Source organism: Vanrija pseudolonga, chromosome 6 (assembly GCF_020906515.1).
Source record: "Vanrija pseudolonga chromosome 6, complete sequence".
Lineage (NCBI taxonomy): Eukaryota > Fungi > Basidiomycota > Tremellomycetes > Trichosporonales > Trichosporonaceae > Vanrija > Vanrija pseudolonga.
Window position 1 is genome coordinate 1,691,009 of NC_085854.1, and position 14,644 is coordinate 1,705,652.

Below are 14,644 nucleotides of genomic sequence, written 5' to 3' on the forward strand. Positions count from 1 at the left end.
GACGACGACGACGAAGAGTGTCACTCTCTCTCTCTCTCTCGCATCAGTGAGTGAGTCTGTTAATCAGCGCAGAGCGCGGCCCACAGCCGCTGCTGCTGGCCGTCTGTGCGGCGGTCCGAGCGCAGCGGCGGCGAGAAGCACACTGCCTGCTGGCAACTCGGCGCAGGCCCCGCCGTGTTTGTGCACTCTGCGCACGGGCCGCTGCGGTCATGTTTGTGTCGCACCGCTGACGACATGGGACGGTGGGATCTGGCCTGGCGTGCAGCATGTGTGGTGATCGTGCGAGCGCGAAGCGTGTCGGCGTGTTGGCGGTCTCACGATGCACCGCTCACCGCTGTGCAGCAACGAGCACACGGCCGACACGATACTGGGTGGGTACGTCGACGTCGCAAAGGACTCTCGCTCTCGCAGCGTTACATTCGACGATTAACCATTATTGCCGCCATGCGCCATGCGCCATGCGCCATTGTCAGCGCCACGCCACGGACCGACTGACCGACAGAAGCTTGCCGCCAAGCCGACGCCACCTCCGTCGCCTGATTTAGCCATCAACAAAACTTACGCCAAGATGACACGGTGCATATGGGTACAGTCTCACGATGGGTACAATGTGCTCCTCCAAATGATCTCCATGCTCTCCGACGACGCCTAGATACTACCTCTAGGCTCGCGCTTGTGCAACAGCTCGGGTAGCACGGGCAGCTCGGTCGTCGGCGTGAGCTTGCTCGACACCTTTGCGAGCTCGTCGCTGTCCTCTGACGACTCGGAGACCGAGCCCAGTGGCTTGGGAATGTTGCCTGGCGCATCGGGCGTAATGTCGATGGTGGCGCGTCTCTTCGGGTGGTACTTGCCGCTGTCGATCGGGTCCACGAGCTCGGCCTCGTGCTTCTGCTCCAGACCAGAGATGGTGGCGCGGCGTGGGCGTCTGACCTGGGGGTCGACGGGCTGGTCGACGCCGAGCGCCTCACGGAGCTTGTCCTCGACGGCCTTGGTCTTCTTGGTGCGCACACCGCCCTGCCAGATGAGAACACCGGCGCTGTGGTGTGAGTTGTGGCTCAACATCAAGGGGGTTGCTCAACTCACGCAATACCACAAAGGAATGAGAGGGGGATCAGCGAGCCAGTGGTCCACGCCGGACGCTTGTGGTAGTTCATGCCCCACATGCATCCACAGAGGATGCTGAGGGGGTTAGTAGCTGGCAACGTCGGCCGGCCGGTCCCACTCACCACTGGAAGAACGAATTGCCGTCCATGAGAATCGTGTTCCACAAGGCCAACGTAATAGGGAAGGCGCGGTGCGTGGCATTCGCGTGAGGGCGGTACCACGTCTGCGACTTTGCAAACTTGTCCTGCTGGTATCTCAACTGGTCCTGGTCCTTCTCCGAGAGCACCTGCTGGAAGCCTGGGATGGTGCGCGGGTCGGGCAGGTCGTCGGGATCATCGATGGGGGGCAGGCCAGCCTTCTTGCGCAGGCGCTTGTCCTTCATCTTGAGGGTGTGGATGATGGACATGCGGTACGTGTCGATTGCGCGCCACGGAATGAGGCCGACACCAGTGACGGTGAAGAGGCCGTTGACGATCTGGGAACAGATCTCGACCCACTTGTCCTTCCAGTGCTTGTTGGGCGTCTTGATCCACCCGAGGAGGAAGAGCACGAGGGCAGCGCCCCAGAAGGCGACGAGGAAGCCGTAGATAGCAGTCACGATTCCCATGGGTGTCTTCAAGAACGCCCACAGACCACGGAGGGCACGCTTGGCCTTTTCTCTACGCTTGGCCCGGAGGACGTGCTTGACGTGCCGGTCGAGCTCGTGTTCGTCGGCTACCTCGTCGGCCTCCTCGGTCAACTCCTCGTCCATCTGCTTTGACACAACCTCTTTGAGGGGCACATCTTCAGTCGGCGACAGCGGCCCAAGGTCTATCTTGTCCTTGTCCCCTCCGCCAGGCAGGAACCGCTTGACAGTGTTGGAGCGCGAGCGCCCGCCCGACTTGCCGAGCGACGTGCGCCGCTTAGGGCCATTCAGCCCCGTCTCGTCACCGTCGTCAGCGTACTCGGGCAGGCTGTGGTCCGAGGGCGTGCGGGGCAGTACAAGGTTTGGGCGGCGGGTCCACAGACCAGGGATGTTGGGAAACATGATGCCATTCGTGACGTTTTGGAGGTGGTTCACTGCGGGTCAGGGCTCCACCAGCAGCACAGCAACTTACCGGTTCCGACCTCGGGGTCGACGACATCCAGCAGGCCAACCACATCGTCGTGCAGCTCGCCAGCGTGGTCCGCAACGGCCGTGTCAGCCTCGTCGGGCATGATGACGTTGATGCTCGAGCGGCGCTCGGCGTCCTCGCTCGCGCGCCCCTCCTCGGCGTCAGGCATGCGGAGGAAGTTGGCATAGCGCGATGGGGCGGTAGACGGCGAGGTCGGCGAGTTGAGGACCACGCTGACCGTGTGCGAGCGGGAGCGGCGGCGCGCCGGCGTCGCCCCAGTGCGGGTTGCAGGCGACGCCGCGGAGGGGCCAGTGCCGGCCGATGCGCGGCTCAGCCGGGACTGGTTGGACGAGATGGAGCCGGAGCGCTGCACGCCGCCTGTGCCCGTCGTGGTGTCGAGCTGCGGCAGGCCGCGGAGCGGGGTCGAGGATGACATGGGCGCGCGGATGGCTGCCGCCGAGAGCGAGCGCGATGGGAGTGGGCGCGGCGGGCGCGGTCCAGACGGGTGCGATGGCGGTTGGAGCACTCGCGACCCCCTCGGCGAGGATGTTGCTGCCGCTGCTGTTGAGGTTGCTGCAGTGCTAGACGACTGCCGCGCCGGGCCGTCCTCTGCGATGGGAGTAAGGGACGGGGGCTGTGGTGGCAGGGGCTCGTCAAAGCCGCCGCCTGCACTGGGTTCAGGATACGCCATGGCGGTGGGTGGGTGGGGTGGGGGGGAGTGGTGGCTGTTTGTCGTGCGAGAGGTTGTTGCCTTGCCTTTATCAATGAGTGTCGAGGGTGAGATGGGGGGGAGGTTGCTGCTTGTCAACGGGGGGGAGTGGGGTGTGGTGCTATGTACTGCTAGCTCGCAGATCCCTCCCTTCTTCTCCCTGTGTACATATGAGTCGTCCTGGCTGACATTACATCACTGTTAAAAAAACACCTGGTGCAGGCGTGCAGCAGCATGCGCCTTGCGGCAGGTGCCGTGTGTTGTGTTGGTTGCTGCATTGCAGACACCGCCAGTCAGCGCAGAGCAGCGCGGCGCGGCGGCCCACTGTATTGATTAAACGAGAACTAAGGGGCTGCCGAAGGGGCGCCGGGGCGGTAACTACATAACGCTCCTGCTGCCGCCCACACCACGCTGCCTGCCAGGCTACGGAATTTACGGCTCAAGCCTACGGCCCCACTTTGCTTGCCACTTGCCGCCGCTGGTGGCCAGGGACCATACGGCTCTGACGAGGGCCGCGACCGATCGAGTGCTTCGGCCACGCCTCGGGCATTCAAACGGCTTGACAACTGGTACCATGCATACTGGGAGACTGCCACTCGCAATTCGGATGTACGGCGTGGCGTGCACTAGACGGCAGTGTCGACGTCGTCGTCGTCCCCTTCGGCCCAAGTCTCAGCCTTGCGCACCGACCACGCGGCGGCCTGCTGCACCCCGTCGTGCATGCGCACTCTGAGCAGGACAGGGACGGGCAGGGCAAGCATGAGCGTGAGGAACACGAACCCGAGCCGGATGTTGCCCGACACATCGGCGATGATGCCGACGATGAACGGGCCGATGAAGGACGCCGACTTGTCGGTAAGCGAGAAGAGGGAGAAGAAGGTCGACTCGTGCCCCGGCGGGATGAGCTCGGCGTACACTGCGCGGGCGTACGAGTTGAACGGGCCGTAGAGCTGCGCGCAGGGGTGGTCAGTGATGTGGCGACGCGACGCGATGTCGGGAGCGAGGCCTAGGGACACGGCCGCCGGCAACCCGAACAGAACGCAACTCACAAAGCCAAACCAAGCCGCCGCGACGTACATCTCCGCCTCGGTCCGCAGCCCGCCAAAGGGCAGCACCAGGCCAGCGCACGCATACAGCGGGAGCACCTGCGCGCCGACGACGACATAGATGAGGAAGTAGAGGTTGGAGAGGCCGAGGCGCGCCTGCACCCGCGGCGCGAGGATGGATGAGACGACGGCGAACAGCTGCACGAGCAGCCCGATAACGATGACTTTGGCGGCGGACATGTGCAGCGTCGACGAGGCGTACAGGATGGCCGTGTACGTTGTCGTGTGGAAGCCTGGGGGTGTGAGCGGGGCGGCGTGTCGGGCGCGGCGCGACTGCCACCAGCTGCTCGTCTTCCACCTCACACCGCGCACTCACCATCACTCAGAAACACCCAAGCAAGGAGATAAGTAAACAGATTCGGCAGCGTCTTCATCTCACTAGGCCGGATCATGCTCCCGACATGCACCCACGCCGCGCGGAGCCAGTGGCGCGGCGCGCGCTCTTTGGGGCCGGACGGCAGCCCTAGGCCAGCGGGGACCGTCCACACGCCCCACCAGAGCCCGCTGAGCCCGACCGCGAGGGACAGAGAGCGTGTCGACCCGCCCCCTGCCGCAACGGGGATGGCGAGCAGCGCGAGCATCGCGACGCCGGAGAAGAAGCCGATGGCGACGCCCGTGCTGCTGAGCCGCGCGGTGGTCGCGGAGAACAGCGCGGCGTACTTTGCCGTCGCTGCGCCGCTGTCGTCCAGGAGCGGCGCGTCCTCCTCCCCAGCCGGGGTGTCGGGCGGCGCGTCGACACCCCCCTCGCCATTCCCATTCGAGACCCCGTCGAGCGCAGCCTTGGCCGCCGCCACCGTGGGGTCCTCGCGCGCCAAGCCGGGCAAGAAGGCATTCGCGCACACGATGCTCGCGCCGTACGTGAAATTCCCCACGATCGTGATGGCCGCCGCAACGAGCGGGAGCCAGTGTGAAGGCCGCGACGGGATCACGAGGAAGAGCGCGCCGGTCGAGCTGCCTACCGTCGCGAAGGAAAGCAGCAGCTTCTTGCGCCAGTAGGCCGAGTCGGCGAGCGCGCCGATCGAGATGATGACCAGCGCTTGCGTCAAGACGGCTGCCGACTTGACGTACATCCTGCGAGCGGCGTCAGCCAGCTGCGGCGCCGCACTGCGCACTGCGCGTGTGAACTAACGAGAACGACGTCGTGTCCACCCACTTGCCGAGGATGCGCGCCTTGCACACCGCCTCGGTCGTCGCTTCCAGCGCGCACGGCTTGGTGAGCTCTGGCGCCTCGAAGCCGATCTCGCGAGCCATGCCTGGGCCAGTCAGCGGGCGCCGCGGTGGGGTTGCGGGGTTGTACACTCACGTTCCAGCGTGATGGGGAGGAAGATGGCCTGGGGTTAGCTCGCTGTCACAAGGCCGCGCCCGCTCACCAGAGCACACGCCACGAACACCTCGGCGGCGAACGCGTACGTGTACCATGCTAGCACATGGCGTTCTGGCACTTTCATGACGCCGGTGGCGATGCGACTTGTGCAATGCGGCGATGTCGAGATGAGTGCAACGGTGAGTGTCTGTCCGGTGATGGCGTGGTTTGTTGTCGCGTCATGTCCCACGGCGGTGCCTGGACCACCAAAGTGGAGGTGGCATTGTCCAAGTCTGCTTCTGGTTCACTGTACTGCATGGACTTCATTCTAAGGAGCTACACTCCCATTGCCTATCGATTCTCTGAATTGTGTGGCTCGGTTCAATGATGCTTTACATGGTTTTCTGCACTCTTGGTTCTTGTTGTTCATGCATCTGGACGTTGTTAGCACGGCCTCGACCCCGTCACAACTCACAGTATGAGTTGCCCGCTTGGGCATAGTTGATCTGTGCAAGCTGGTCTTCCGTCATGCGCTCCTGGTACTTCTCGTGCGTGCGCTTGAAGGAAGCGATGCAGCTGCGAATGGTGGCAGAGATGGGCATGGGCTCGGAAACGCGCGGCGCGAGGGTGTCCGCGAGGAGGGGCGCTGAGAGGTCAGCACGGGCATCGGCAACCACAACGACAACACGACTCACGGATAAACTTGGGCACCGTGTACGGGAATGCTTCGACGCTGACGAGTTAGTCACTGCTGCCGACGCACCAACTCACATAGCAACGGCCCCGAGCACGGCGGCATGGAGCTCAACCAGCTTGGTCTGGTATTCGGGGTTGACCTGACCAGGGGAGAGCACACGGCGAGGGAGCTTGATCTTGCCAATCTCGCGCGTGAAGCGGTCCTTGAGTACAAGGACCATGGATCTCTGCGAGCAACGCAGGAAGCCGGCAAGCGTGCTGTGAAGTGGGTCAGCACAGCCTTGGGGATAGCTCGACTTTACTCACACCGAGGCCATCTCGCGAACCTCCTGGTTGGGGTCCTTGAGGCAGGTCGAAATCACGTCCAAGCACTTGGCCTTGCAAGGCTCGGACAGGAGAGCCAGGTTGCGGAAGTAGGTCAGACTGAGCACCGGCATGCAGTGCATCTTGGTCCTCCAGGACTGTGAAGTCAGAAAAGGTGGTCCACGCCACACTCACAGTCGAGTTCTGCAGGATGCCAATGAGCTGCTTGACAAGCGGCTCCACGAGGACAAACGCCGGGGTGATCGACGTGATCCAGGCGAGAAGACGTCCCGCGATGCCCTGCATCTCGGTGTTGTCATTCATCTCACGGAGCTCGAAGATGTCGGGCCTAGGATGTCAACATGGAGAACCATGGGTCAACTTACAGGATGGGGATGATGTATGGGAACGCGCTGACGGCGTGCACATCTGACAGCTCGATCGACAGCAGGTGCATGAGCGTGACAGCCGTCGTGTCGTGTGGCGACATGATCGCCTTGGGGCCGTGGGGACGGTCCTTGCGCATCTCCTTGAGCGAGTCGACAATGCCCTGCAGGCGCGACATGAACGGCGGATGGAGGATGCCCATGATGTCCTTGGTGTCGTCGGGGTCGGACAAGATGGTGTCGACAAGGGCCGTGGCTGAGGGGTACGACGCGTTCCACTGGGCGTTAGTGTGAGGTAGGTGGTCAAAACTCACGTGAAGCTGGTCGAGGCCGTTGAGAACTGACGCCATGAGAGCGCGCACTTCGGCGTACGGGCAGTCGAGCGCCTTGAAGTACAGCGCCTCGAAATCGGGAGACCAGGCCGCAAAGCGCCAACGGAGAGAGCGCAGGACGGAGCGCGACAGCTGGACACGGCGGGACAGGTTGAAGGCAGAACCACCTTCAAAGTCGGCACCGAGGGCAGTGTCGAGCATAAAGTCGAGCAGGGGCTTGTAGCGTCTGGGGTCCTGCTCGTGGAGACAGTACTCGACACTAATGTCCCAACACTTGATCGTGTCCTGGCGAATGTTGCGGAACAGGTCCGGGAGGAGGGGCGCAAACCAGTCCCAGAATGCCTTGCGGTCCTTGCCAGACCACTCCCACGTACCGCGTAAGAGACCAGCGAGGAACTCCCACATTGCGCGGGTGACATGGCGGTCATAGACCTTCTTGGTCTCCATGTCGGCCAGCATCGAGTCAACCAGGGGCCGGATCTGGTCAAGCACAGGGCGGCCAACAACCTGGCAGAGGGCAAGGATGAGGTCGATGTGGTTGGCAGACGGGTAGTTGCGGGTTTCCTCCTGCGACCAGTAGGCGGCCAGCTGCTTCCACCAAGCAGGGTCGTTGATAGACTGGATCACCAGGTCGACAGCAGGCTTGCACGCAGGCTCAAGACTGAAGACGTCCTCGTCCCAGCCGGAGAAGCGGGACACCTCCATAGTGCGGCCCCAGGCGAGCCAACCAGTGTCGACGCGGTCTTGCAGGACCGAAGCGTCGCTCGGGTCCTCCCTGAAGCTGGCGAGGTACTTTTCAGTGAAGCCCGGGCCGACCTCCTTGGTGAGGTCGAGCGTGCGCGAGAAGGGATCGAGGGGCTCCTGCAAGAAGAGTCGCTCAAGCGACTCCTGGCTAAACGTGCGCACGGTAGCCTGGAACAGCATCCTTGTGAGACCAGCAGAGCCGTAGTCGCGGATTCTGGGGTGGGCGTTGGCCACATTGGTGAGGAAGAACTGGAGCAGACGGGGGTCGGTTGGGCGGTCGCGGCGAGTCATCGCGTAAAGGAAGCGAGCGGCGGCCTGGACATAGCGCCAGTTGAGAGTAGGGTCCGCGGCCTTGGCGCGAACTCTGTCAATGAGCAAGTCGTACTGCGCGTTCTGTTTGTCGAGACGAGCAATGTCGCCCTGCGCTGTGCGCTCGATGACGCTCTGGCTGGGCTTGTAGTGTTGCAGCAGGGCGATGAGGTCGTCGGCTGCAAAGTCTGTGGCTTCCACGCGGAGATCCAGGCGGAACGTGACAGGCTCGCGGAGCTTGGCGAGGAGCTCGTCAATAGCCTTGTTGACAAGAGTCTGCACAGATGCCTTGGTCTCGTGGTGAGCATTGAGGAGGCACTCAACGAGAGGGACGAGGCCCTGCCAGTCATGCGAGATGCGGCTGATGCCCGTAATGTTGTACCGCAGGACGTACAGGGCACCCTTCATACGGTCCGGGTCGGTGCCGGGCTGAAGCGCGTTGAATAGGAAGGATGGTGTCAACACCCAGGCACCACGGTACGTCTTGGTGATCGAATCGAACTGCGACTGAGCACGGCGACGGACGCGGACGAAGGGCGAGAGACAGAACTCGAGCATGCTCATGATGAGCTTGTCGTCGAGGGCGGAGCGCACGCGGTAGTAGCTGGCCGTCATGAGACGGTTGCTGTGGTGAACCTGCGCAGCGCCGAGAAGAACTGAACGGTGCTGCTTGCGCTGCCCGTCGTACATGCGCTTGCTCGCCTGAAGGTTGTCGTATGCCGAGGATGCGGCCTGGTACTTCTTGGAGCGCATGCCGTACGAAATCAACCACGAGCCAATGGTCGTAACAAGCAGCTTGACACTGTCGACAGAGCTGTCCGAGTCGCCAGCGTTGCGCATAATCTCGGCGGCGCGGACGAGCATTTCACCTGCACGAGTGCGGAACTGGGACACGCGAATGTAACGCGGGTCCGAGGGGTCCGTAAGGAGGAAGCCAGCCTTGTAAGCGGGCAAGGCCTCCCACATTTCGGCAGGCAGAGACGTCGGAGCCTGTTCGCCTCCCAGCTTGTTGTTGCCGTTCTCCTGGATGAGCGAGTACGTGCCAAGCAAGACTTCGTCGACAACGTTCATCGCGCGACAGAACTCGTTGATCCAAACCTGGTCGCCTGTGCGCGTGTCGAGCAGCTGCTCGAGGGTGCCAACAGCCTCGTCGGCCAGGCCAATGACCTCGAGCGCCATGTCGACGTCGGCGTCGGTGGGTCGCCTCCACTGAGGAAGGGCCTCGCAGGGGCGGTACAGCTTGCCCCACCACAAGGTGTGGTTGAGCTTGAAGTCCTCGCTCTCACGGTCTGGCTTGTTGAGGAGGTGCATTTCCTCGACGTAGAGGGCAGTCAGGCAGCTGAGTGTCTTCTCGACGATCTTGCCGGTCCAGGCCCATCCTCGCTCAGAGTAGGTGCCACGAATCATCGACTTGAGAAGATCGACGTACTCGGCGCGGTGCTTTGGAAGCGAAATGCGGCCGGGGACCAGAAGGCCGTACATGATCGACTGCCACCAGTGAAGGGCGGCGTCAGACGGGCGGGGGATCGACGTCGTCGTAGTACGAGTCGACGAGGCGCCCGATCGAAGCTCGGCGGTGATGCGCTGGTAGCAGATGGGGAACAGCCTGTCAAACACCTTGGTGGCGTTGGCAGCGGCGAGGTTCTTGACAAGCTCTCCGACGGCGTCCACTGCGTTGGACCTGGTGGTGGTCGTGGCGTACTCGACGACCTGCTCGAGAGCGGCATCAAACAGCTGGTCATCCAGAGCAGCGAAGATGGCACCGCAGGTGTGCAGAACGCTCTGCAAGGTGAGCATCTCGGTCTTGCCGCCGGCACGGCCAGTCTTGCCACCCTCCTCGGGGAGGTTGGCGAAGAGGAGTAGCACGCGTCCCAAGAACTCTGGAACCCAGTCGCGGAAAGCTCCAGTGGACAACCGCAGGCGCTCTTCAACATCCTGCGGCGAGAGGTCCTCAAACTCTTGCGACACTGGGTCGTTGGGGTCATCTTCCACGCGGGGTCGCTGAATGAGACGGACAGCCCGTGAGCCTGGCTTCACGGCCCTGGCCTTGGCCTCGTCAACGTTGGAGATGTCGGCAACGCGGATATGGTCGACCATGTTGCAGATGGCCATGCACGACAGACCCGTCTTGGTGGGGTCGTTGAGGTCGATACCGGGCAGCAACAAGCTCAGAATGTCGGCAATGTACATGCCACCGAAACGCCACAGCTGCCTGCTGGACAGTGGACCAGCGACTGCGGCAATGGCAAACGTCACGGACGCGGTGCGCTGGGTTTCCTCCAGTCCCTGGAGAGAAGGAACTGCGCGCTCCATGATGGCGGGCATGATGAGGTCGGGCTCCAAGATGGCCAGGCGGCGCAGAGTCGAGATTGCAGGCTGCGCAGACTCCATGTCCTTGTTGAACATGGCTGTGAGGGCCACTGGACGCAGGCAGAGGACAAAGGCTCGCTTGATCTCTGGGGTCAGGCGCCACTCGGCTGGCGTCTTGCATGTAGGCTCCTCCTCCTGCTTCCAGCGCTGAACAAAGTTGTTGGTAAGGTGTGAGAGGAAGACGGTAAGGAAGGCCGACCAAGGGCCAGAGTTGCTGGGGTGGAAGAAGGTCTCGCAGCTAGTGATGAGCTGCGAAAGGTGGTCGAGTGCCTTGGACCCAGCCAGATACTTGCGGCTGCGCTCAATACGCTCACCGGCCGCGGCCAGCGAGTCATTGCTACCGGAACGAGTCATGGCCGTTGCCGCACCGTTCTTTAAACGCGAAACGGGGTCACTGTGGGGCAGGTTGCTCGGGCCGGGAGTGGCAGCACGAGTTGGGGCCCCGTTGGTCCCGAAAGGCTGGATAGGAGAGTCTTCAGCCATGCTGTAGATGATGACCTCGGCCAGACTTTGGGTACGGTCGATAGGCTTCTTGGCGTCCAGGATCTTCTTGCTGGTGCGCGCATCAGAAGCAGTGATCGACATGCTATGCTGGGACGCCACTGATCCTCCAACGGGGACGTCTACGCCGAGGTCAGCTTAACGCCACCGACTTGGCGCGCCACCAACTCACTGAGCGACCTCAGACACTTGGACATGACAAACTCAAACTCTTGCTCGGTGAAGATGCCGACATCCTTTCGAATGCCCGCCCACTTGGGGTCGCTCGTCTCCTCCTCGGGTGGCAGCAGCTGGGGGTCCACCCAATAGTTGAGGCCGTCCTCGTCGTTGACGACCTTGCCCTCGTAGTCGAGAATGCGGTGGCGATGCATCCTCTCCGCTCGGCGAATGCTGGGGTTCTTGGCCTGCTCCTCAGGGGTGTTGACGCGTCCACGAGGAATGCGCCCGATCAGAGAGGGGTCTGAACGAGCGGGGTCGACGTGGGCAATGGCGAGCTGTCCGAGGAGATCTGATGCCTGATCGTCCCATAATCCGCTGTTAAGGCCGTACCACAGGCGGAAGACTGATATGTTAGGACCTGCACACGGAGGGACACTTACTGAGGGGCAGCCACCTTTGGCAATGGGAAATGGGCAGGAAGTGGACAAGGAAGAGCTGCGTGGCAAGGATCGAGTCCATGCTGGGGTCAAACTGGGGGAGAATAACCTCGAGCATCTCGTCCACCTCTGAAGGGTGGAAGAACCTCTGCGCCATCTCGGCCACATTGAGGTACACTGGGGCGAGATTGACCGAGTGTCGGGCGAGCTTGTTGGGGTGGGGGAACAGCTCGTTGTACAACGCATCGTACAGAGGGCGCCAAGGAATGCGCAAGTCGTGAATACTCAATGTGCGGTCGCTGTTGTCAGCGCGGGCGGATTGTTGTTAACGTACCTGAGGAAAGCAATGAGGTCATTGGCGCGATCCTCAACAAACGAGGTTCCCATTCCTGGAATGACTGGGTCATTAGCGTACGAGGGCGGTGAGTACCCACAGATGATTTCATAGAACAGGAAGATGAGACGAATGCGGATCTCCTTCTTCATGGGGTAGCCCATGCTCATCCAGCTGGCCGTCAGCGCTACCCAGCGGTGCTCACTTACATGTTGAGCGTAGAGTTCCACATACGGAACCCAAGACCCCACTCGCGCGCTTTGACACACTCGGTCAAACGCGTCACAATGAGCTCGAGCCGGTCGTCCATCTCTGCCAATGACTCGACCTCGTAAGGAAGAGACAGTGGCAGACCAAGACATGAGAGGCGGTCGTCATCGGGCTTATCGTGGGGAACGCCACAGGGGATAGACAACGAAGGAGAAGCATTGATTGTGGACGCGAGGGGATCAAAGGCGGTGGCGACAGTGAAGGAAGGCGGAGATTTCGTGCGTTGAGCCAATAAAGCCATGAGCGACATGTTGGAGGTCGTTGGAGCGGGGGGAAGGATGTTGGAGAGGAGACCAAAGCCGCGTCGTTCATAAGTAAAAGGGGGAAGGAAGGGACAGTCAGCAGTTGCTCGCGCGAGTCGGGGGCCAGGCCAAAGGGCAAGCCGCCAACACCACTCACATTGACTGTCCTCGTCTCTCCGTCCTTTGCGTAGTCGCGTGCTAGGCGATTGTCGACGGGTGACGGCCACATGATGCCTAGATCTTCGGCGTAGTAGTCGTCTGGTGTGCGCAAGCGGCGTCGGTGAGGGAGCGGGGCAGATCGTTTAGACCGCAGTAGTCGCAGGTTGCGGCGGCGACGGATCATTGTTTGGGGATCCCAAGCCGCGAGAGGAGAGTCGAGGAGAACGGAGGGAAGTGACATTGAGAGAGGGGCGTTAAGAGGAGACGAGGAGCGCGAGGAGGGGAGTAAGTGTTCGAGACGAGTGCACGTCGCAAGCGTCGAGATGGGCGAGAGAGGTCACGGTGGGTCGTCGTGTCGGAGAGAACAATGGGGGGAAGCATCGTCAGCGCATGTCCGAGCCCCTCTGTGCCTCTGTCCGTTCTCTGCACGCTTCCTTCAAGGGCTTGCCTTCCCTCTGGCTGTGCTCCTTCGCCCCGAGGTCGGTCCCACGTCCATCGCACACAGACCTCGCCACACACAAGTGTGCGGCAAGTGCACCTCGACGTCTCACAGTCTCGAGGGGCGCAATGGCAATGGGTTGGACGCCCCCCCCCCCCCCCCATCGGCGGCGCGCGCGCGCGCCCATCTGCCGGGATCGGCTTCGGCCAAGCCAACTCCAATCAACCCACTCCCAGACGCGCACGCGACTCACCAAACTCAAACTGATCTAAATCGTCGGCAGTGCCACCAAGGTCGTCGAAATCAGCGTCTTCTTCGTCGCCGTCGTCGTAGTAGTCGTCGAAGAAGCCACCAGACTCAACGGTCGAATCGTGGCCGTAGAAGGGTCGGGTGATAGGTGTGTGCGAGCGAGGCAGAGGCGATGCTACACAAAGACGAGCGTCAGTCAGCATACGTGGCGGCGGGAATCATGAACGACGCGCACACAAAGACTTACGGGCCAGGAGTGTCGTGGTTCGACGGTCTGCCAGTGATCCCACAGGTGCCGTCATAGGCACTTTGAAAGTGGAGGTGGAGCAGACGGTTGGGATGACTATCGTCGCAAGATGTGCTGCTGTTGGAGTAGTAGGTCTTGACTTGACAGTCACAGCAGGGTGGCCTGCGCCTTGTGTGTATCGTCCCAAACGATTGTCCCGGTCGGTGGTGTGGCGACGCGCGTTTGAATGAAAAGACGAGGACGACTCGTAGGACCCAGATGTCATCGTCGTCACTGGTGGACTGACTGGGTTTGCCGGTGGGCCGTGAGTCGCTGGGTCAGTGGGTCGGTGGGTCGGTGGGTCGGGGTCCAGTGACTTGGCTGTCTGGCTGTGCGGTGGGTGGGTGAACGCATACGACCGCGGCGGCGCCGCCCTCCACAACCAGGGGGGGGGGGTGATTCAGCCTTGGGAGCCAAGCCACGCGGATTTGCTCCCGCCGATCACAGACGGTGACGCGGTGACGCGGTGGCTCCCAACCAGTCAAGGATGAACACAAAGCACGACAGTCATGAGGGCCCTATATGGGGGGTTTGAATAAATACAATAAATGATGTGTATATGTGGATTATGATAATGTCCAAGGTTCCATCCTCCACGTGGAATTTTACGTAAGCCTCCCCCCACCTTCCCGAGGCCTGCCAGCCTTCTGACGCTGCGGTGGCGTCGCTGGTGGCGGCGGTGGTGGCGGCAGCGCGGCAGGAAGGCGAGGCCCAGACACCTGACGGCGCCGCGAGACAGTGCCGTGGCGTCTTGCGCCGTGCCGCCCGCCGCGACATTGCGATTTGCTTTCATATTGCTGCGTTCTGTACGATTCCTGGTCGGGAACTGGTTTAGGCAGACACGGGTCGGGGCGGGTTTGATTTCGCGGCATGCGGCGCGCATGAGTCACAACCCGGCGCGATGCCGTTGACCCTGAGGGGATGAGCCCTTCTGCTGGTGGTAGGATGGACTCACGGTCAGTAGCTGGCTCTAGCGGGTTTGAATCTGACACTGGGTAGCAGGGGTGGTGGTACTGGCCTTGTGGGCCCGTGGCTTTGGTGCCTCGCTGCACGCTGGCAGGTTGCTGGTCTTGCAAACCGATCCCTATGGGTGCCTGGAGCCGCACGGTGCT

The 14,644-nt window shown here is 62.0% G+C and overlaps 2 protein-coding genes across 3 annotated transcripts; both read right to left on the reverse strand.

Moving 5' to 3' along the window:
* Positions 1 to 563: 563 nt before the first annotated feature.
* Positions 564 to 2,766, reverse strand: LOC62_06G008436 (uncharacterized protein). The gene is made up of 4 exons (XM_062774968.1): positions 2,202 to 2,766; positions 1,227 to 2,163; positions 1,084 to 1,179; positions 564 to 1,036 (listed from the first exon to the last, which is right to left on the reverse strand). The coding sequence occupies exons 1-4, from the start codon at positions 2,632 to 2,634 to the stop codon at positions 649 to 651; spliced, it is 1,854 nt and encodes a 617-aa protein (XP_062630952.1). The 5' UTR covers positions 2,635 to 2,766; the 3' UTR covers positions 564 to 648.
* A 767-nt stretch (positions 2,767 to 3,533) lies between these two features.
* On the reverse strand, positions 3,534 to 12,407 carry ATG22_3 (Autophagy-related protein 22; the record flags this gene model as incomplete). Of its 2 annotated transcripts, XM_062774969.1 has the most annotated exons (18): positions 3,534 to 4,246; positions 4,330 to 5,084; positions 5,143 to 5,266; positions 5,317 to 5,344; positions 5,384 to 5,480; positions 5,727 to 5,750; positions 5,785 to 5,962; positions 6,012 to 6,049; positions 6,088 to 6,270; positions 6,319 to 6,473; positions 6,511 to 6,664; positions 6,702 to 6,979; positions 7,016 to 11,079; positions 11,130 to 11,519; positions 11,557 to 11,852; positions 11,888 to 11,951; positions 11,988 to 12,061; positions 12,097 to 12,407. In XM_062774969.1, 18 exons carry the CDS (start codon positions 12,405 to 12,407, stop codon positions 3,534 to 3,536), a joined length of 7,926 nt encoding a protein of 2,641 aa, XP_062630953.1. The 2 variants fall into 2 exon arrangements, with proteins under 2 accessions (XP_062630953.1, XP_062630954.1); XM_062774970.1 differs by having other exon boundaries at positions 11,888 to 12,061.
* Positions 12,408 to 14,644: the final 2,237 nt, after the last annotated feature.

Excerpts from the sequence above, each read along its gene's own strand:
- LOC62_06G008436 (XM_062774968.1), bottom strand. The coding sequence starts at position 2,634 with ATGTCATCCTCGACCCCGCTCCGCGGCCTGCCGCAGCTCGACACCACG. Across the intron at positions 1,180-1,226 it reads GGCAATTCGTTCTTCCAGTG|CATCCTCTGTGGATGCATGT; the intron begins GTGAGTGGGACC and ends TAACCCCCTCAG. Across the intron at positions 1,037-1,083 it reads TCATTCCTTTGTGGTATTGC|CGCCGGTGTTCTCATCTGGC; the intron begins GTGAGTTGAGCA and ends CTCACACCACAG.